The sequence below is a fragment of the Clarias gariepinus genome, chromosome 24 (assembly GCF_024256425.1).
Source record: "Clarias gariepinus isolate MV-2021 ecotype Netherlands chromosome 24, CGAR_prim_01v2, whole genome shotgun sequence".
NCBI lineage: Eukaryota > Metazoa > Chordata > Actinopteri > Siluriformes > Clariidae > Clarias > Clarias gariepinus.
In genome coordinates, this window is record NC_071123.1 from 17466810 (window position 1) to 17489131 (window position 22322).

The 22322-nt window shown below is 40.1% G+C and overlaps 1 protein-coding gene across 1 annotated transcript; it reads right to left on the reverse strand.

Moving 5' to 3' along the window:
- Positions 1–15210: 15210 nt before the first annotated feature.
- fzd9a (frizzled class receptor 9a) lies at positions 15211–17633 on the reverse strand. Its single transcript, XM_053485514.1, has one exon. The coding sequence runs from the start codon at positions 17292–17294 to the stop codon at positions 15525–15527; it is 1770 nt and encodes a 589-aa protein (XP_053341489.1). The 5' UTR covers positions 17295–17633; the 3' UTR covers positions 15211–15524.
- Between the last annotated feature and the right edge of the window lie 4689 nt (positions 17634–22322).

Below are 22322 nucleotides of genomic sequence, written 5' to 3' on the forward strand. Positions count from 1 at the left end.
AGGTTGGACTATTGTAACGCCTTACTGTCTGGTTGTTCGACTAGGTGCATAAACAAGCTTCAGCTAGTCCAGAATGCAGCAGCGAGTGTCCTCACTAGAACCATAAGATAAGAGCACATCACCATCTTGTCGCATGGATGCCCAGTGTGGTCTGCCTGAGATGCGTGTGGTGACAGGACCAGCCCTCGGCTGATGCTGACAGCTGTTCTTGGAGGACTCGTGACTGCAGTTGCTTGATAGTTCAGGACTGAAATTTCCTACTGTCTACCTGAGCCTTCAATAACGAACTGGACTCCATATTACCTTAAACACTTGTTATACTGAACTTCCAGTCTCCTAACACACAGTATTATCAATCCCTGCTATTTGTTATCAACCAAACGAGGATGGGTTCCCTGTTGAGTCTGGTTCCTCTCAAGATTTCTTCCTATTGCCACCTCAGGGCGTTTTTCCTTGCCACTGTCCTCGGCTTGCTCATCAGGGACAATCTGATCACTTAGATTCATACACATTTACATTTCATACAAACTTCCATATTTCTTTTGATTGTGTAACAATGTCCATTGATAAAAGCGCTATACAAATAAAAACGTAATTGAAGTTGTGCCTGGAGAATAAGTGTATCCCTGCCTCATACTGTTTTCCTAAGATAGGCTCCTTATCCATCTCAACCCGGACCGGGATGAAATGGTTACCACTAATGAGTGAATGAATAAATATCCAGTACCTACTGTTATTTCCTCCCAAGTGTTGAGTTGTAGTCCATCATTTTTCCACCACACAGTGTTTCCAAGGGTGGCCTTATTAAAATAGTGATAATCAAAAAGCAAATATTGATGTCTACAAAGCAGGAATTCCTGCCCTGACAAATCAGCTTTTCCAAATAACCATTTGTTGAGATGTTCTCGGAAATCCATCCGTTAATGTAAACAAGCAGACCTCAGCTCCTTGGCTGTGTAACTGACGTGAGTTCTTCGTTAGGGCAAAGTTTTCATGATTAACCTACTGTTCATCTCTAGATACAAGATTATATAGATAAACATACACAGCACATCTACAACAGTAGGGTGAAAAGAGCCAAACTGTAACAGATCTTAAATACAGTGTGTGTTTGACTGCTTCATTCTTTTTCCATGAGTAAAGTACAACACTGCGTAGTGTAAATCCAGTAATCTGGACATCTTTGTGGGAGTGGTAACACTTATCCGTATCTGTGCTCTCAAGGCCGTGTGTAATCCCTGCTTTATAAAAAAAACTGTGTGATCCTATTTCTGCCAGTAGCGCCCCCGACACACAAGCGTTGATCTTACTGTCCTTGTGAGGACCATCTTTTGGATGTAGATGCTTATCTTTTCAAGGAAAAAAAAAAAAACTTTCCCTATGGATCACAAGGTTCTCACAAGGTCCAAACTTTTTACTAGTGTAAAAGCTATTCTATACAGTATTCGGCCTCATTAAAGAAAGGAAAAAACATGGCCACACACACAATGCCTTTCCCTCCTTTGCACACACACATGCACAGACACACTGAGTGGCTTGTCATGGAACACTATCTGATCATATCACCTTTCATAGACGGCTGTTAAAGAGTGTCAAAGTGTGGGAGTGTGTGTGTTGGGGGAGGGGGAGGAATAGGAAAAGGAGAAGATGTGCCATCTAACTTGCATCGGTGCCAAAGAAGACATCTTCCACAACACTGAAATAATTTGTCTCCAATCGGATGAAATCATCAACAATGAAAATGTCCTTCAAAAACGTATGTGAAGTACACAGTCAGATTCTCAGTGGACGTAACATTCAAGCTGTTTGAATAATCCTCCCCACCAAAACACACACACACACACACACACTCGTACAATTTGGCAAACCTTCTGATCCACGCCATGTGATTTAATGATTGAAGCACAGTTAAAGCGTTGACATAAAGCCTGAGGAATTCTAGGGAGAGCGTTAAAAGTGCTGAAGTATGTGATTCTGGCATCCTCCCTTCTGATATAATACGTCTTATAATCAGAGGAATTTTTTTTTTCATCCAGCAGCTGTCTGGAAACATGTGCCTAGAGGAGAGAAAATTGAAACTCTGCGTTTAGCGACAACTGCACATGCTGGGCCAACCTAGTAACACACACACACACACACACACACACTCTTCCAAGCCCAGTTAAGCACAGTCACCAAAACACCAGCCTTGGAATTCATTATAACGGGTGACAGCCGTCGGTTTTCGGAAATGTTTTCTGGGATCACAAAAAAGAGTCACTGTAAAGGGGAAACTTTGTCCTGTTAAACAGTGCTTTGCATAAGTATTGAAAAATTTCTGGTAGACCTTGTAGATATCAGATTGTATACCATAAATCTACACCAAAAAGTGGAAGTGATAAATTCCATACAGTTTGCAAAACTTATTAAAATGTTCAAAAGATGCCATGAAACATGGTACCGGTGCTAAAAAGTGTCTCACCTAGGCCGAAAAAGTGAATTTTCAGATAGAATCATATAACACCTTTTTTTTTTTACAATACTTACTGTAATGCTTCTTACAGTATCTCCCAATCCACGCCTTATTGTTTTTGTAAATATGCATACACATTTATATTTTTATCAGATAAAAAGCTAAATACTATTTTATATCCTTTTATGTCCGTAGTGTCTGTAACTTCTTTGAATTCAAATCTTTCAATTATCTTAATTGTCATTCAGATAAAACTTGGCCAATTTAGATTTCAAATGGAAAGAAAAAGTGTATTATTCTAAAATGCTAAATGGTTAAGATATTGCAACATGAATTTGACATGGTTACAGACACTACAGTTTTTTTGCTTTAAGCTTTTACCAAAAAAAACTATTTAAGCAACAGTTTTTACAGAAGCTTATGTCAATTTTAATATCAATACTCATTAAAAAATAGAAATCATTTACATTTTAAATGATGATTATTTGACGTGAGACAGAATAACGCTAAAAAATGGCCATTTTTAGCGCACCAATAAAATCATCTCTCCAAAACGACCGAAGTTAGCAACATAAAATTTTAGGAATTTAATTTTACATAAACGTAGCTTCTTTGGCCAAAAACATTTCCTGTATTATATGTATAACATAAAAAAAAGCACCAATACTATGTTTTGGCTGATTGTTTAGATCTTTTATGTATACACTATTTTAAATTGCTGTGGTGGAAAAGGAATAAAACACATAATAAGCTTTTGTCCACATTTTGTTTCTTATAAGATTCTTGGAGAATTATTACCACTTGCGAGACCTTCTGCCTGAACTGGACTCCTGATTACTTGTGGTCCTGGTGAGATCCACAACCACACATGCTCCCTCCATAACAGATTGGTGTGTTGTATTAGCCAGCTGGCCAGACAGATTGCTGAGAATGCCCATGAGTCTAGTGGAATGCTGTGCTGTGGTTAGCGTGGTCGGCTTTAGCTTATTCAGCAAAGTGTGTGTGTGTGTAAGAGAAAGAGAGAGAGAGAGTATCAAACTATCCTGAGTATTACCCTTGGTCGCTGCTTTGTGTATCCAGAGATTGCAACCACACCGGCGATTCTAAGCTTGTCTCCCAGTTTGAAAAAGCAATTAGTAGATGTACTCTTTCTGTAAATTGTATAAAACCACCATGAAGCTAATAAGACCAATTTTAACAACATGAGGAAGCAACATTTTAGGTCAGAAACCCATTCGAAGATAATCTAAAGTTGTAAGGGTTCTTTTCACTTTTTGCTATATAATCAAACTAAAAATAAACCCAATATGTCGAATCCACATGAACGGTGCACCATAATGGACAAACGGTGTGTGTATAATATCTTTTAAAAAATGACCACGACAGAAAAGCTGATGTGTTTAACAAAGTTTACATTATGAAAATAAGTGTGTTTACAGTTTATTATATGGTGCAGATGGTGTGAAATGCTTGAGCATGCCCTGAATACACACCTACAGGCCTAGACAGAGCAAAATACTTGACAAATTAAAGTAGTCGATAAACCCACATTTGACTCCATAAGTGACGTGCATAAGTGATTTGACTCCATATCGCTTCTCAGCCATGGGAGTGGGCTCATTTAGAATTTTGCCTAAGAACACAGCCATGAATAAAGAATAGTACGAAAAAACATCCTCCGAGAGCACCTTCTCCCAACCATCCAAGAACAGTTTGTTGACGAACAATGCCTTTTCCAGCATGATGGAGCACCTTGCCATAAGGCAACAGTGATAACTAAGTGGTTCTGGGAACAAAACATCGCAATTTTGGATCCATGGCCAGGAAACTGCCAAGACCTTAATGCTATTGAGAACTTGTGGTCAATCCTCAAAGGTGAGTGGACAAACAAAACCCCACAAATTTTCACAAACTCTAATCATCGATTATACAAGAATGGACTCAGAAGTTGACTGACAGCATGCCAGGGGTGAATTACAGAAGTTTTGTAAACTCAGCGTAAACTTAATGTAATTGTCAATAAAAACCATTGACACTCATGAAATGCTTGTAATACTTCAGTATACCAGAGTAACATCTGACCAAAAGATCTAATAACATTGAAGCAGCAGACTTTGTGAAAATTAATATATGTGTCATTCTCAAAACCTTTGGCCACGGCTGTACTTCACCGCAATGGATTCGACATACAGTAAAGCAAGATTTGATTTAATTGTAGCCTTTTAAGTGTTTTATTTGCATTTGTTAGCCGTTCATGGGGATTCTCAATATTTAGTCCAAAGAGGTGCTGATGGAAGTGAAGGAGGCCATCATTAGGCTGAAAAAAAGTCCAATCAGAGAGACAGATTAAAAAAATTGGAGGGACCAAATCAATAATTTTGCTCCATTTTCATGTATCTGAAAGAAGAAATGCACTGGCGAGCTCAGCAACAACAAAAGGTTGTAAAGGACACATTTACTGTTTATTTACGCATTTAGCAGACACTCTTTTTTCCCCCTCATTATACATTTGAGCTGTTTAGGGTTAAGGGCCTTGCTCAAGGGCCCAACAATGCCCATGGGGTTTGAACCTCGGACCTTCTGTATAGTTCAATGCCTTTACCACTGAGCTACCCTTGACACCTAAGGTGGATCATCATAGTAGTTATTCCTTGGTGAACAAAAACACTTCAACACATCTAGCCAAGTGATCAAAACCAACTTCAAAGCATACGATCAAAAGACGTCTTTAGAAATGTAAATATAGAGGGTTTACTTCAAGATGTAAACAACTGGTAACACCCAAAAACAGGAGGACCAGATTAGACTTTGCTAGGGAAAAAGAAGTCTGATTCAAGATTAAGTTACCAGAATGATAATAAAAGAAGAATATGAAGATGAAAAGAAAGGGCTCATGTTCCAAAGCATACCAAGTTATAATCAGACATGGTGAAGGCGGTGTTATGGTATGGGTGTGTGAGTGTGTATGTGTATGGCTGCCGATGGAACTGGATTACTGGTGTTTATTGATGATGTGACCGCTGATAAAAAGTTAGAGAATGAATTCTGTAGTCTATAGAGTTATACTTTCTGCTCAGATTCAGTCAAATGTGGCAAAACTGATAAGAAGCGTACACTTCAGTCATATCTTGATTGCTTTGTTCCAAAGCCTTTGTAGTGGTGTACAAAGGAACAAAAAGAAATATGAAAAATGAAAGTCGATATGAATGTGACGGTATGTACATAACTGGCAGCAAACTTGCTGGCAGCAAAATTACCCCCCCCCCCCCCCCCCCCATCAACCCCAACAAATCTTGCTTCTGGTCCTTTGAGCATGGAGTTTGCATGTTCTCCTTGTGCTCTGTCTGTGTCCCTTACCTCATCCAGTTTCCACCAACCGTCCAAAGACATGCACTGTAGGCATGTCTAAGTGTTCCCAAATTACTGCTAGTGTACTATATGTTTGTGTGTGTGAGGTGTGTGTGCTTGACTTCTGTACTTTTCTACCTCCATTATCAAAGCACCAAAGGAGGTATAAAACCTTTTGCCGGAACAGAATTCATGCCTCCAGGACGGTTCCAGAGAAGCTGGTGGATTTGGAAGCTGGTGGAAGTGGTTTGTGGTGGCCCAACATCATATTAAGGCATTTTTTATATCTTTTTTTCTTTTTCTTTAACTGTAAAAGCAAATAAGAAAAAACGAATTGAAATGAACAGGATGAGTGTTTATAAGTGACACCATTAGTAAATTACAAAGTCCTTGGTATTATTTTAGATTGGTTGGTTATTAGAAGGCAAGGGCAGCTGTCCGTCTGTCTGTCTGTCTGTCTGGCTCTCAGTCTGTGTCTATGTGTGTATGTGTGCATAAGAGGAACGTAATGACAGCAAAACAAACAAGACATGACCCCCTGTGCTCTTAATCCAGGTCCAGGAGTTCCTGCTGACAGATGGGTTAACAGGAAAAATGCAGGCCGCGAACACTGGCGCCAACCCGTTTTATTGCCCACTGGGTACGATCATAAGCTTCCCTTGGCATAGCTTGAGGGGAACAAGGCTCTAAGAGCAAACCCCTTTGACCAGTTTGGGGAGGGCTGGGATTGTTTTCTCATGAGACCTTGGCACACGTGCTCCCTTCACATAAACACTTAAGCATATGGAACCTCTCTTTGCCGCGATGGATGCACATGTGCTTTCACATAGGACTTGCAGTTCTATTAGAATTGGACTTGCATGTCCAGAAAAACATGTCCTTGCTTACTAGTGTTTGACCTTAAACCTGTCCAGCGTCCACTGTCAATCACGGCAGCGATTAACATCACAGTTCTGGTATGGGTGTTCAGCATGGCAGCAGCAGGGGAGTACAAATACACTTCATGTCATCACATGCTCAATAAACACTTTAAAGTAAAACAACAACAACAACAACAACAAAATAAACAATTAAAAAACTGTCAATGCTATTGATCTCTATTTAGGCTGGTAAATGGTTGTAATTTATGTAAAAAAATTTTTAAAAGGTCACATTATTAAGAGACATCACTTACAGTAACTGTTTCCCTAAATGTCATGTTGTAAAGTGAAGCAGGGTGTACATTACATTTCCAAATAGCATTATATTGACATGCACAACACCTTTTTGTTTCTTTTTTTTTTCTTATCATAATTTATTTTTATTTAGCAAATGACTATTCAAAATGTTCATGCACAAAAACTGTTCATAGGGTTCCTTAGTCTGTAATTTTGCTAACAATCAAAACTCAGAAAATCACAAATATGATTAGTAATAAGTTTAACCAGTTTGTCAACAAAATGAGATAACTCCATTAGTTCATCCGTAAGTAAGCAATTTTATTTATGTATTTATTTTATATTAAAACTGATGGAGAATATTTTGTGCATGCTTTAATTACAAAAGTATTTATAAGCACAAATATTACAATATTTTGTCAAAATTGCTTGAAGTTTATCCCAAATTTTGTGTAATTTTTCAAAATGCTATATATCCACCTTCAACAGATTTTACAGTCATAGTCGACAAATCAGCCTGCAGCTGCGTTTATGGTTATTGAAGGATAGAGTATTAGTATCAATATTATGTTAATTGAGTTTTAATAAAAATATAGCAAATTTATGCTTTAATTGTGTCTTCAATTACTGGAAATAAGATCAAGGAAAGTTATAATCAATACAAAAAAAATCACTTTACAGCATCATCAGCCTCTTCTTTAACCAGTTTAATTCAGTAAAACAGGGAAGAAAAACCCAATGAAAAACAGCCTGTAGTGGATTTAACCAGGTAACCAGATGTAGCAAACGCAACAGCTTCCACTTGTCACAGGTTTTGCACTGGATCCCCTTCTTATGCAACCCTCCCATTTTATTCGGGCTTGGAACTGACACTGGCAATCCAGTGGCTTGGATTTTGGGAATTGGCTGAAAATCGACCCGGGTTATTCGCATGGCAGACGAGAAACCTACCGCTGAGCCACCAGTGACCCTTTTCCCTGCTTCAGTATTATTCAATAATCCACCGAATGCAGCTACTGTTTTGCCCAGGTCTTAGTTTCACTTTACTGTTTTTTGTAACAGAAAGTAGCAATGCCATTGGCTTTTTAAAAAGAGTTGACTTCTCATATCTGTCAATGTCTTCGTTGATCATAAGAGTGGAGGATGTGAAATATTTGACTTTTTCAATCTAATTATGCACATAAAATATTGTGGCGTGGGCGGGGCGGCGGCTGACGACCAGCATGCCTTGCGGGGATGTCGGTGTGTGTTCACCATGTTGGGGAAAGGTGTTTGGGTTGGTGGCTTCGGCCCTGTTTGTGTAAGGGGTGTGTGACGTGTGCTCCAGTTCAAGCTAGTGCTGAATTGGATGTAGGCTCCTGAGTGAAGGTGCTGCTCATGCCTTACATGCTGTGTGCTTAATAATGTACTCCCAGCCATTGCATTGGGTAGCAAATAAGCTCACTCGTCTCTCCAGCATTCTTCCCGGCGTAAAAACGCTACAATATTATTAACCCCAAACCACAAGCAACAACAGCTGACACTGTGTGAAGGTCTTAGGGATTATATATTTTTTTCAATACAAATTTTATACTAGACTGTTATTTAATAGTTTCTGCAAATTCACATGCATTACTAAAAAAAAAAAGTTTATATATCAGTATAGAAAATATCATATTATATATTAGTCTATTAATTCATTATAAAAGACAATGAAAGTGTTAAAAGTATGACTGTTTCCCTTACATCACAGCTTTATTAAATGAATACGCTTACACTTAGAGAAGTGTCTGGTTAAATTGATGAATTACATTATATTTGGTTTAATGTTGTTAATCTTTACTACAAACAAAAGCAGCAGCCAAAGGAGCACACAATCCTGAGTGAAGCTCACATCAGTAAAGTTATTTCCAGCAGATATTTGCAAAGTGATGCAGCTCTTATGCTGCTCGATGAATTTCTAACCTTTTAAGGAATGCTTTTGTGTGCTTTTCTTTTTCTTTCTTTTTTACACTGACACGCACAATTTTTGTTCCCTTCTAAAATAAAAAATAATTGCAGTACAGCTTTTATTCTGTTATTCTGGTACCAACGCTTCAGCTAGCCCACAAGCATTCTGTTATAACACGCACCTGTATGTAAGTCTAAGGAACAAAGTCGAAATGTTCCGAGCCCTTATTCAAGTGCACGCATGTTTGTCTAATTGGACTTTGCTGATTTTCTCATCCAAGCGTAATATTCCCTCCGTTGCTCGCTGAGAATCTGCTGGGAAACGGATCAGATATAATAACAGCAATCGCACGCTACACCCGGAGATCTCGCTGATGCGGTTTGCTGAGATTACAGACATGTGTGCTTGATTCAGCCAAACACACACACACACACACACACACACACACTGTTGTTCTCGCCACTCCAACCTGGCTTTCTTCCTCCCCACAGTTCCACTATTCCCAGTTAGTCAGCAGTGTTCCTGCAGCGAGGTACGAGAAAACCACATCCTGTTGGAGCAGGTCAGCCTGGAGCCCGGCACCTGTAAGAGACCGAGCTCGCCTTCCGCCTTGCATTCCCACTTGCTGCGCTCCCACACATGTGACTAACAGCGAGTTCACTTCCTACACAGTTCTTCTGGCACCAAGCATAACGTACACATCTTTTGAATCTTAGCAACGTGTTATGCAAAGATTATTCATAACCGAGGTGAGGAAAACCACTCACATGATCTAACACCAGGGCTGTCATACGTACAAATGTTTTTAAAACATCTTGTAGTTTATTGATCCTTTCTCAGTAGTATGTCCAGAAATACCAGTTTTTACTTCGAATGAACTGTGGCTCATCGTTCTCGAAATGTGGTACGAATGGGAAGGTAGGGGATTGTGTTGATGTCAGCCAGCAGCAGAAGGGACTTTACAGGACGTGGCACTCTTCCTAGCCAAGGATTCTTAAGTGTATTTGACTCTTTCATGAGTCAGGGACTGCGTCTTTAATTGTCTATTTAGTCTTGACAAATAGTGTCTAATAAAGTCTGTGAAAGTTGAAAGGCAATTGTAATTTGCGATGGATGTGAGTCTATCATGGACAACCTTGAACACACATATTCACACCTGATATATAATATATATATTGCCAGTAATGTGTAATTAAGTGTGTGTGAGTGCATGTGCATTATTATGAAATAAGCACAACGCATAACATATACAGAATACTGTTTAATCTATAATATATACTACAATTTTAGGATGCTTATTTCATACTGTATATGCATATTTTTTTTTACTAATATGTGATTCATGGAAAAAACTGACACAAGCACCAAAATATTCATGGAAGACAAATAACTTTTCGCGCTTTTCCCTCTACAACAGGTCATTCTGACCCAAGATCAACATAATAGGTAAGAAACTTTGAAGAACTTCCAGCCATTGTGTTAAGCTCGGGTCAAAATACGTGATTAAGATGGATTAGAACTCAATGGATGGACCACACTAATAAAAGAACGGGAGCATGTTCACCAATCATTTACAGTACCGAGCCTCATACTTTCAGCATGAGTGGGAGGCCCTTTTTTTTTGTCTGGCTTGTTTCAGAGATGGATGAATCAGCAGCCGCAGCTGCCGAGAAAATGTGCACGGTCTGGGTGAGCTCTTGGGTGAGGTTGTGTACTTGGGTTCACTGCAAGAGCTTCAAAACATTCTGCTTAGATGAAGAGGCATGCAAATAGATGGAGCAGAAATGGACAATCCGATCAACGTTCACTCTTATTCATTCTGACCTCAGTATAGGTTCACAAAACCTAACCTGGGACTATGTTTTAAGATACAAAACAAAAATGATCTCCAGACAATTTTAAATTCAGGACGAGAAACAATTCAGCAATGCCCAGAGTCGACTTCAGACTCCATTAAAAGTTGAGTTGAGCTGCTATGAACCCAATGTGACAGGAGGCCCCAAGCCATATGGCTTAGAGCAGGAGATAACAACTGGCGCTTGGAACAAATACTCAACTACTACGCTTATTTCAGACCTTAACCATAGCAGGACAACATTTCCACAAAGATCTTTAGCTCTTTCCTAAATAAACAAGCGCTGGGGTGGTTTTTATTTCTACCATAGCTGAGTTATATGGGATTTAAAACATATTGTGTGAATACGATTCATGACGAGTTAAATTCTAACATCCTCTCAAGGCTTATTATTAACACCCCTACACTCTAAATGACCATGGAAAATGTAATTACAGTTCGCCGCCAAGAGAACAAGCCTCCACAGTCCTCTCAGCTGCTGTTAAACTGACCGGCACGCTCATTTTGAGACACCTTAATTACCTTTATGAGTTTCCTTACGCAAGCCAGCAGTCTGCGAGGAATGTTATCCGAGACACCGTTAGCATGATCACCCGACATGAGTGAGTCATAAGGCAAGCAAGGTGACGCCAGCCAGGCCCGAGCGGGGAAAGTTGGATGCCAGAAGGACAGGCCGCTAGCATGGCTAGCGTGAGCGGGAATAACTAGCAGCACATGGCTCAGCTGGGGGCACTGAGCTTTACTAGCCTTGAGCGTCTCATCTCACTAATAACAGGAACCTTGATATGGCCGCCATGGGACAGCCAGTTTTACAAGCTAAGTGCTTAAGCTGTAAACAGATTTCGATATAAAAACCCAGTAGGCTATCGCTAATCTTCCTAATGAGGCCCTTTTCCTTTCCCATGGACTCAATCGGTTTTAGAAGGTTTACGGCGTACTTTGCCAGGCTTAAAAAAATACCAATAATCAGATAGCCTTCAATATATGAAAAAAGTTTAACCAAAATTAAGGTTTCTTCCTTGATGTTTTGTGCAGAGTTCATGGGTTTTCCTTTACAGTGGTATGATTCCGATTCAACATGACAGCCCTGAAGGAAACAACCTGATTAAAAAGGATGGCTTGCGCAAACCAGAGAGACCTGACAGTTTGGCGAGCAACAAGACACGGTGTGTCTCCGACGTTCAGCCACAGCACAAAGCCGTCTCTGTGCAGCCCATGTCTGAGCCAAAGCCCAGCAAAGGCCCTTTTGTCAGCTTGAACTGTCTGGAGGTTTGAGGATTGCCTGAACCAGACAGTGGGCCTGCTCTTGACTGTCACATCTAAACAAGCCAGGCAAGAGAAGCTAAGGCCTGATTTAAAAAAAAATAAATACTATAAAAATACAAAATGTGTTTCCTGGCACACATGCTCCGGAAACTATTCGGGCTAGTTGGGCGATTTCCAGTGCTAATATACAGTACTCATGGTATGAAGTTTATATACAGTATATTTCTTTTTCTAAATGGTGCAGCCTTGAATTCCAGGTGAGTAGTCGTCGAACGAATAGATTTTTCAGCAGATTTAACTTGCTTTCTTTGGATGTGATGCAAGTAGACAATCAGCGCTCACGAAGTCCATCATAATTTATAATTTTTTTTTTACATGCCAAAAGGTACCACTGGAGAGGAATGGCAACAGTGCAATCCAACTTCCAGTCATCTTTTTGCATTATGGCTTCTGATTTTAACAAGGTCCTTGGTTTAGATCCAAAGCTTTGCTTAATAACGGCCATGAATCTAAGCAAGTGCCATCATCCTGTTTAGAAAAAAAAGACTTCCATCCTGGAGTTTCTCAGCATTTATTAGATTTCTTTTTAATTTACAGAAAGTCTTACAGAATTGTTAACACTCCAACACACCCTTGAGTGCATCTCATGCAGTTGATGTGCTGACTTGAACAGCTGTAAATGGTTAAACTATGTAGATACTGTAGAGGTAGAAAGTTCTTTGGTGCACGGCATCCAAATACACCTGTTGCGCAAGAAAGTTGACATATTACAGGATGTTACACATTACCAGGTTTGCAAATAAGCAGACATGACTCAGTTCCAATGTCAATGTCTTCTATTTCCTGAAAAAACTAATACTTTGTTTAGGTGTGTACAGAAAGTGAGTGCAGGTAAATAATGCTCACAGTTTAAAATAAGGTAAAAAAAAAAAAATTGGGTGGCAACAGCTTCTCAGTGTGCTTTTAAAACGACCCCTTATTTACACTTCAAACACCCAGGGAAAGAGATCCTACCTGTGGGGTAACAGGTAATGAGCACTATCCCTTTATCCTTTTGCTCTTATTCCTCCTTAAAAGAGGAGGGGAAAGTCCCTGGTGCTTTAATGATCCTCTTGTTAAACATACACACGGCTTCTCGTCCGAGTTACGGGACAATTACAAAACTGTTCTATCTTGTCCCGTTCTCAAGCTCACTTACAAGGCCATTAACGGTCACATTATAACGGGCTGGGATGGCCGGAAAGGAGGCTTCTTTGAGCAACGTTTTGCCTAAAATAGCATTAAGGACGTTAAACATCTAGGTGTACAATGGGGCCTTTATGCTCAGGGTTCTTGATGGGCCGTATAATGAAGGCTGTTTCTGTATAAACCGAGCGCTCTTGCGGCACAGGCGCTGCATTGTCGCACCGACACTTCGACCTAAAACCATTTGTGTGGGACGAATCTGCATGACAATCTTTGTGACAAATATCTTTTAGTTTTGGGTTTAGGAACATGATATAGTTGAGTGTTAAGTGAAAGGTGTTTTGAAAGTTCAGAAAAGCATCAATCCAATCAAACATTTACTTTACTTTTATGTTTGAGAAGTAATAAATCTCTCTAGTTCTTCTATACTAAAAGGTCCCGTAGTTTGCGGTCTGTCGAAGCGTGTGTTATTACTCCAACTAAAATACCCTTCAGATAATGCATTTTAACATACTGTACCTTAAACTCCTTTTATTTCCCTCCTCCACCAAATGCACTGTTTTGGTGTCACCAGAGCTGCAGCACCAAGCCAGAGGAGGGGCTCTTCTTATATGAGGTCACAGAGGGTGGGAATGTTTTGTTCCTCATGATATTTGTTTGGACATACACTGGAGACCTGAACAAATGGCTGAAAAGTGCATTTTGCGTAATGATAACATGGTCAATAATGATAACAAATGGTTTGGGTCAGAATGTTATAGGTAGGAATGTCTCACAGTTCAGGACAGAACCTTAAAAAAAAACTTATCTTAGAGATAAAAAAGCAAAAATCATGTTGTAAATGCACAGTTGCCAAGACTAACCATTTTTTTGGACACATGTATTGTAGCAAATCCAAAGCCTGAACACTGTGATGTAGAAACAGTTTGTACAATTAAATATAGAGCTGCTAAGAGAATGCACAATAAAACTAGTTCGAATAAATATTTACATTTTGGATATAAAAAAAAACCCTTAATTAATAGAGTACATATTGCAGCAGGACAGTTTTATGGACACATATTAATCCTTCATTTGGACAGGGAAATTTGTCTCTGCAAATCCTATTTACTCTAGACCTGGGATTAGCTTCCATCTAAAAACTCTGCAAAATATGACTAATGGTGTTGGCTTCGACGATCGCCTTTTAACATGTACACAGATGTCACCGGTCTAACAGTATAAAGCTCTGAATATGTACAAAATGTAATTCCTAAATATCTTCCATGCTCTCTGCACTGTTACTCTGCACTGAATCCAGATGCACTTCATAAACACGTCAAAAAAGGCATGCGAAGGCACAGCTGCCCTTGAGGACAAGCAGCAGTAAAAAAAACACACAAGTACAAGCACATCAGTAAACGTGACCAGAGCCCTGGCCAGAGCTACTCTGATCTCACGTCTCTTTGCAGTCGCGCAGTAGCCAAGACTGTGATCAGCTGACAGCAGCCTGGTGGAACACATACGGAATTAAAATAAAGACCCTGCAATAACAGCTCATGTCAGTTAGGAAAGTGTGACTGGGCCTTCGAGACGGATGCAAAATAAGCAGAACGTTTTCAAATAAAGCTGAAATTTACTGCGTTCTTATTAAGAATTATTTTTAATGCAGTTTCAAAATGGTCACATGACCAGCGTTATAAACGAAAGGATGTAAAACGAAAAAAATTAAAAATTAAAAAAAGCAGTATTAAATGCAAAACTCTAATAATTGTATTGTTGAATTTCCAGAAGCTAAATTTCAGACTGCTTTGGCTCTCCATCTTTTTCAGGTGGCAAAATTTAAATTTCTTTAAAAAGTGTGATCAAAGGAAAACATTTCAAATGTCTACAGTCATGTCTACTGAAGTAACTGTAAACATAAAAAAGTAACTGTAAACGTAAAACTTAAACCTAAATCTTTATACATTTTACAAATACATTCCACATCATGTTTTTCATAAAAATGTCAATCAATAAAGATAATTACACAAAGTCATTGCAAAAAATATATATAGAATTTTTATTGTTCTTCCATCAAAAAAATTAAATATACAATATTTCCAAATTCTTACACCCCGCTATTCAGAGCATCGATTTTTATGTACAGTATAGTGCATTCAGTGACAATACTTAAATAGCTGCAATAAATAAACATTTCAGCTTGAACTTACTTGATGCCTATATTTACATTACATGTTCACCACAAACCTGTGCCATCAACTCAGCATGACCTGTTAAAGCCTTTGCCTTTATTGTTTCTTCTCTGGCTAAAATGTCTACCTCGTTCATCCAAGCTGCCACCACTTTTTATCAAACCCTCGTAGGACTGTCTGCCAACGAATCAGTTTTGTTTCCATGGAAGGAAGTCACTTTGTAATGGCAGTGCGAGCTGCTGCAGTTGATGTTAGGACAGGGCTTGTGCGTCGTCCTCATCGACAACCTCCTGGTGCATAAGCCTTGCCAAGTCTGGAGAGTCTTTGAGCTCCACACCCAGACTCCGCTGGTGATGCCCACCACTAAGGACATGAATATCTTCAGCATGAACACGGCGACAGCAGGCACGGAAGACTCCAGAGAACAGTCCTCGACCCTTCGCCCGGGAAATGAGACGCACTTGCTTTCCAGAGCGCTAAACTTCCAGTAGTCCGTGTTGAGTCTCTCGTAGAAGTAGCAGATGATCACGCATGTTGCAGGGACGGTGTAAAGGACCGAGAAGATCCCGATCTTAAACATCAGCTTTTCCAGCTTTTCTGTGTTGGTGCCCTCGGTTTTCATGATCTTACGGATATGGAAGAGCGCAACAAACCCGGTGAGGACAAAAGAGGTGCCAATGATCAGATAGCAGGACAGAGGGATGAGAACAAACCCAGTTAAAGCATTCGTGTCCATACTTCCGACGTAGCATAGTCCGGTCAACTCGTCGCCTGCCACTTTGCGCATAGTGAGAATGATTATGGTCTTCAAAGCCGGGACGCCCCAGGCAATCATGTGAAAGTAGCTGCTGTGAGCCTCAATGGCTTCATGCCCCCATTTCCTGCCAGCTGCAAGAAACCAGGTAACTGTCAAAATGACCCACCAGATAGAGCTGGCCATGCCAAAGTAATACAGGATGAGGAAGACTATGGTACAGCCTGTGCTCTCTAAGCCCTCTTGTATGATGTAAAGCTGCCCGTTTTCTCTGTCACAGGCGATGTTCTCAGCTCCTGCCACAGAGCGGATAATAAAAGCCACAGAGTATACGTTGTAGCACATGGAGAGAAAAATAATAGGCCTCTCAGGGTACTGGAAGCGCTGTGGGTCCAAGAGGAAGGTGAGGACTGTGAAAGCAGTCGAGACGAAGCAAAGAGTAGACCACACGGCCATCCAGATAAAAGCAAAGTCCTTGTCCTGTCTGGACCAGAACACGTCCACGGTTGGGGTGCATCGTGGCGCACATGACTTGCTCCTCTCAACATACTGGAACTTTTCCTGGTTCTCGCAAGATCCAGATGTTTGTCCATGCCCGCTGCCTGACTGCCTGGGTCTGGCGGGTACCGGCAGCATGCCCTCCCCTTTCCTAGTCTCAGGCACTGTGTCATTCTCTGGAGCCTCGATGCACAGTGAATTAGGGTCATTACTCTTTGGCAGCTTTGAACAGTCCAATGAATCCGGCCAGCTGAAACTGAATTTCTCCATAATAGGCGAGCACCTCTGTCTCGCTTGCTCGCACATAGGCCGGCATGCAGGGATAGTGTTGGACACTTTGTCCGTACACATAGGCACATACAAAGAACACAGGAAGAAGCGAAGATGGGCATCACAGCCATATTCCACCAGAGGAGCAAATTCTCTGAGTTTTATACTTGCCTCCACTTGGCTATCGTATTTCAAGAAGTTAGGCATCCTTGTCATGTTGTACCCAATTCCTTGGCACATGGGAATGGTGATCGGCTCGCATTTTGCCGGCCTGCCCCACTCGCCATCGTAAACGCCAATCTCCAGCGGGAAAGCTGCAGCCACAAGTTGGCACAGGAGCACCTCGAATATCACTTGCCATGCCATGGGAATGGCACGGAATTTAAAACTCCCACAAAGCATCATTAATCACAAGTTCATAAAGTTCTTCATTTTCTAAACAAAAAAGGATTTGTTTAAATCCTAGGAAATAAACCTGAACGCAGAATATGCTCGAGCTGTTTGTGGTGTTTTCATTCCTTGGTGAAATAGTTCACGTCTCTTCACATGTGATCCAGAACAAGTTCAAACTGGAAGTAAACACACGCGCACGTGTTAAACTTTCTCCCTGTCTAGCGTTTCCGTTCCAGACCATAAATGCACACGCGTGCCGTCTCGTGCCGTCACAGCCTGAACACACCGCAGCGTAGCACGGCTCTCTCACACAGCAGAGCGCTCTCTCACACTGAACCCTCTCTCACACACTCACACACACACACTCTCTGTCTCTCTGTCTCTCTCTCTCTCTCTGTGTGTCTGGGCAAGCTGGGCGGGAGCCACAGACTCCTCCTCGCCTGAGGCTCGCAGCCAAAATACCACATGCTTACAATCGCCCTGAGAGGGAATCCATTTATATGGCTGGAGTAAATAGAGCTGTGTGTGAAATGAATGCACGATGAGAACCAGTGCTAGATTTATTAAAATGCTCAATGAGTGTAATCAGTGGCGTAGTGGTTAGCATGGTCACCTTAGACGTTTAGGGTTAAGGGTTCGATTCCTGGAGTCTCGGAGTCTGTGTGCATGGATTTTGCATGTTCTCTCCGTGCTTGGCGGGTTTCCCCCAGGTACTCCAGTTTCCTACACAGTCCAAAGACATGCAAATTAGCCTAATTAGAGTTCCGTAGTGTGTGAATTTGTGTATAAATGTTACACTACTATAGCCATAATGGAAGTCCATGGTGTGTTGGACTAAAGAGGTTCCTACACTACAGTATATGACCAAACCTGCAATGACACTGTATCTAAACACATACAGTTTACTTTACACCTCCAGGACCTGAGTTTGATTCCCACTTCAGGTCTGTGTACATGGAGTTTGCTTTTTCTCCCTGTGTTTGTTGGGTTTCCTTACAAATCGCCCGTAGCGTGCAAATGTGTGTGTGCCCTGTTATAGATTGGGCCCCCGTCCAGGGTGTACCCCGCCTTGTGCCCTAAGTCTCCTGGGATACCCCACGACCCTGTATAGCAGATAAAGTGATATAGACGATGAGTGAGTGTAATAAAATTTGTTTAATAAAATTTTTTCGAAATCTGATCATATTACATGACAAAAAGATAAAAAAATAAATAAATATTGTATGTCTTTAGAAGCCTGTCACATGACTAGGGACTCTTTATAATAAAAATATAATATTTGATCATAAAAAATATACATTTTTGTGGTAATATAATATTAAGATATGTGTTATGTGTTAATTCATTAATTAATTTATTTTTCATTTTGTTTGGGGTTATATTTTGGCACATAACACCGGATTCCTACCACAAACTAATATCCTTGATAAAGTAATGTTACATCTTTGAATTCCATTAACCTATAAAATTTTATAAACGAACAAAATTAAAAGTAGATAAATATTCCAGTACACCCTAGTTTAATTATTCTTGGTAAATTATTGTATCTACACCAAATGAAGAAAACATCTAATTAGCAGAGTTTTCATGTTTCATGCTAACATTTGGGTGAGCAAAACTGTAGCTAGCCATAGCTAATGTTTTTGTTTTCTTTATTTCCTTTACTCTCAGAAACAAAAGTACCAAAATGGTTGAATGTGGTGCCTTTCACAAAACATCTTTTGTACATTTATTATCTGTCTTTCACCTAATAACATAAAGTCACCATTAAGATTATTTTATACCTTTAACACCTCTGATATGACAAGATAACTTCAGTCTAAGAGCTAACATGAACTACACCACTAAAACACCCTGCACATGCTTAAAGTGCAAACGATATTCCCCCAGCAACAATTTATTAAATTTAAATTATTTCTGAACTTTATGTAATGTTAAATCTTACTGTATCTAACCCCTGATACGTTAGCTAGCATGATAATAACTGCTAAAGAAGACCTGAAGAAATCCAGACAGCATGGAGAATGGTAAATATGAAGAGCTAACACTTTTTTTCTTGGGGTCGGTAGTTTGTCAGAATTGAAGCAGAACGGTGGTTGCACTTAAGGAGGAGATTATGTCTGCATGGAACAATTGAAACATTAAGAATTGTTCAGCATTCTTGTACTCGGCATATACACAGATGCCACGGAGTCAGAGACCGTCAATTCGAGCAATTTGCCGTGATTTATAATTCTAAACAAAGTGTTTGACTTCGTATCCAGACTATTGGACTGGTGTTTGAAAGCTTTTTTTTTTTTTTTTTGGTCAACTATCCCAACCTTACCGTGACAAGAAAAGTTTTTACTTTTAAATTTTTAAAGTACCAAATCAATAACTGTAAGCATTATGCAGAGTGACCTGATTATATATGGTAGATGTAGTTAATAGAGAGGCTAATCCAGAGTACAGAAGCCTGCTGTTCCCATCTAGTGGCCGTGAACCAAGCAGCATTTCGCATTCTCTCTGTTGTACCAAAAAAAAAAAAAAAAACTTTCCATGAGGCTTTCCAAACAATGCTACTGATTTGTTTTTTATGTTAAAGTACCACAACCATTAGCACCCACCCACCCCGGTTTCCCCACACGGAGATAGACTTCCACAAAAACGCTCCCAGAAATGAGTCGACTCTGATTTCACTAGTTCCATTAGCCTTGTCTCTTTTTGTTTGGCAGCACCGGTGTTATTTCCATATGAATTCTCCCTCTCGTCCCAAACACGACCCCGAAGGTTCAGCCTTAGCTCTGTGCCATTAGTATGCCATCTATGCCATCTGCCCCCATTAGTTAGTACCTGCTGGCATTCCACCAGTGTGGGTTGAACTTGAGGACATCAGGCCCTATGCTACGATGACTGTCTATAATCTGGCCATGTAGTGCTGTTATTATGCATATATTCACCCCCTAATTTGAGGCTTTTGCCATGATAGTCAAGAGGTTATAGGACACATTAATATCATTGTTGCATAAACAAAGGAATGATTTGTTGTTGTTCTTCTGAATGGCCAGTGGTATGTATAAATAAATTAAATGGTGGAAAAAAAGAACACAAAAAAATAATAAAAATACTCTAACCCTACAAACTTTATATTGTCCACAACATGGACTTAAAGTCTGGTGTATTGCTGTAAAAGTACTAGTTCCACTAAAATCCAATGGCTCACAGCCCATGGCTATCAGATTGGCATTTGGTTAAGAATGTTAATTTGCCATGGCCTCTTCATAATGTTTTCATAATAGTGCCTAATGAAAACATGCATTTCGTACTTTATTGGGCAGCCTTTTTGGAAATCCTTGATATTTACAAGAAGGAAACATATGTTAAATTATAAGACAGTGGACTCCCAAGATCTAATACCCTCCCAAGCTTGAGTGACAATAAGGGCACTATTTGTGGATAAGCACATACTGTAGAATAGTATAATCCATATATTAGCACTCCTGGTTCTCTGGCACTGGAGTGAAATCAGTACCCTCTCTAGAATTATGAGCATAGCGTGCAATGCCAAGGAAAGCAAACACTCTATAAAAAAAAAATGGTTAAGGACTCCAAGCTCGATTATTCTGTCTAAACTGGACAGTCCATGAAAAAGAAATTGCACTGAACCCCAAGGAATACAGATTGCATTGTAATGCCAAAAACGCAACTGATTGTGTGAAACAAAAGTTCAGAAACTGGGGATTAAAAAAAAAAAAGATCCCCACATTTTTACAACTGAATCATTTGATGGAATTCCCCTTTGAAGTTTTATCTCTGATATCTGATCCCAACTGTCTGGCCCATCGTAGCTGTTCTCAAGTGAGGGCCAGTTTGAGGTGCACTGTCAAGATGCTTTGCATTCCTTAAGAACGTCATATTCCCATGCTTTCCCATGGCTTGTCAGCATTACAGCATCGGCACCCTCTTGGGAACCGGAGGAGCCAAGATTTTCAGCATCAAATACGCTCACACATGCTCACTTGACACTGCGGTTGCTGGTTTGTCGTCTTCTGATTAGGTTTCAGCCAACAGACAGACACAAGAAGGACAGGCAGTGTTATTTATTCACAAGTGGGAGACATACTGAAAGGATACTTGATGAAGAGTCATATGCATGCTAACTTAGGACTATTTTATTTTAGCAATAAGCATGCAAGGGTCCAAGGAGTCTGATGTTTTTGGATGCCTCTGGTTCCTTGGTTGACGAAAGGCCAAATAGTTGAAATGATTTAGCTTGCAACCAAATAGAAAATCAAACACCAATCTAAAAAAAAGCGGGACAAAAAATTGCATTGGTCACACACACCTGGGAGCAAATGATCAACATTTGGAGGACAGCTGAAATGGAAGATGAGTTTATTGGCTGGTTAAAATGAACTGAACAGCTTCAACTCGGTTGCCACCCCACCCCAGCTTGGGTTACCAGCAAGTCTTTGGACATAACAAGTCCTATTAATACAGCATAGATGCCATGAGGAGTCAAATGGTATCTTGTGGGCATCGATCCAGTCGTGTTTCCAGGGGAAAAAACTGAAGATAGGCAATGGGTAAGTTTCAAATATGTGTTGCAGCTGCAGTGGGAAATCAAACTGGTGTAGGGTGTAGTGCAGTAGGTAGAACTACTAGGGATGGTCCTGGTTACTTTATGAGATGAGTCAACTGCACTAAATAAAACACACATTTGACCAATTTTAACATCAATGTCAATAAAGACGCAGTAAGGAGAGTAATCTTCATGAGTACAAACACAGACTTTACATTTTTCTTACCCAAATGTTATGATATTCCCTGACCTATACTTCCCGCACCATTACAAATATTGGATTTGGAGAATTTCCTTCCTGCCTTTTCTGGGTCCAGCTTTGAGCTGCAGTTTTGAAATTTAGCACCTTCAGGCTCAAGTACAAACAGTAAGACATAAATATGAATTAAATCAAACCCTCCAAGGGGCTGTTTTTTATCCTAAGCGGACAAAAACATGTTGGATATTTTTTATTTATATTTTTTGCTAGGACATTTCCG

Excerpts from the sequence above, each read along its gene's own strand:
- fzd9a (XM_053485514.1), bottom strand. The coding sequence starts at position 17,294 with ATGATGCTTTGTGGGAGTTTTAAATTCCGTGCCATTCCCATGGCATGG.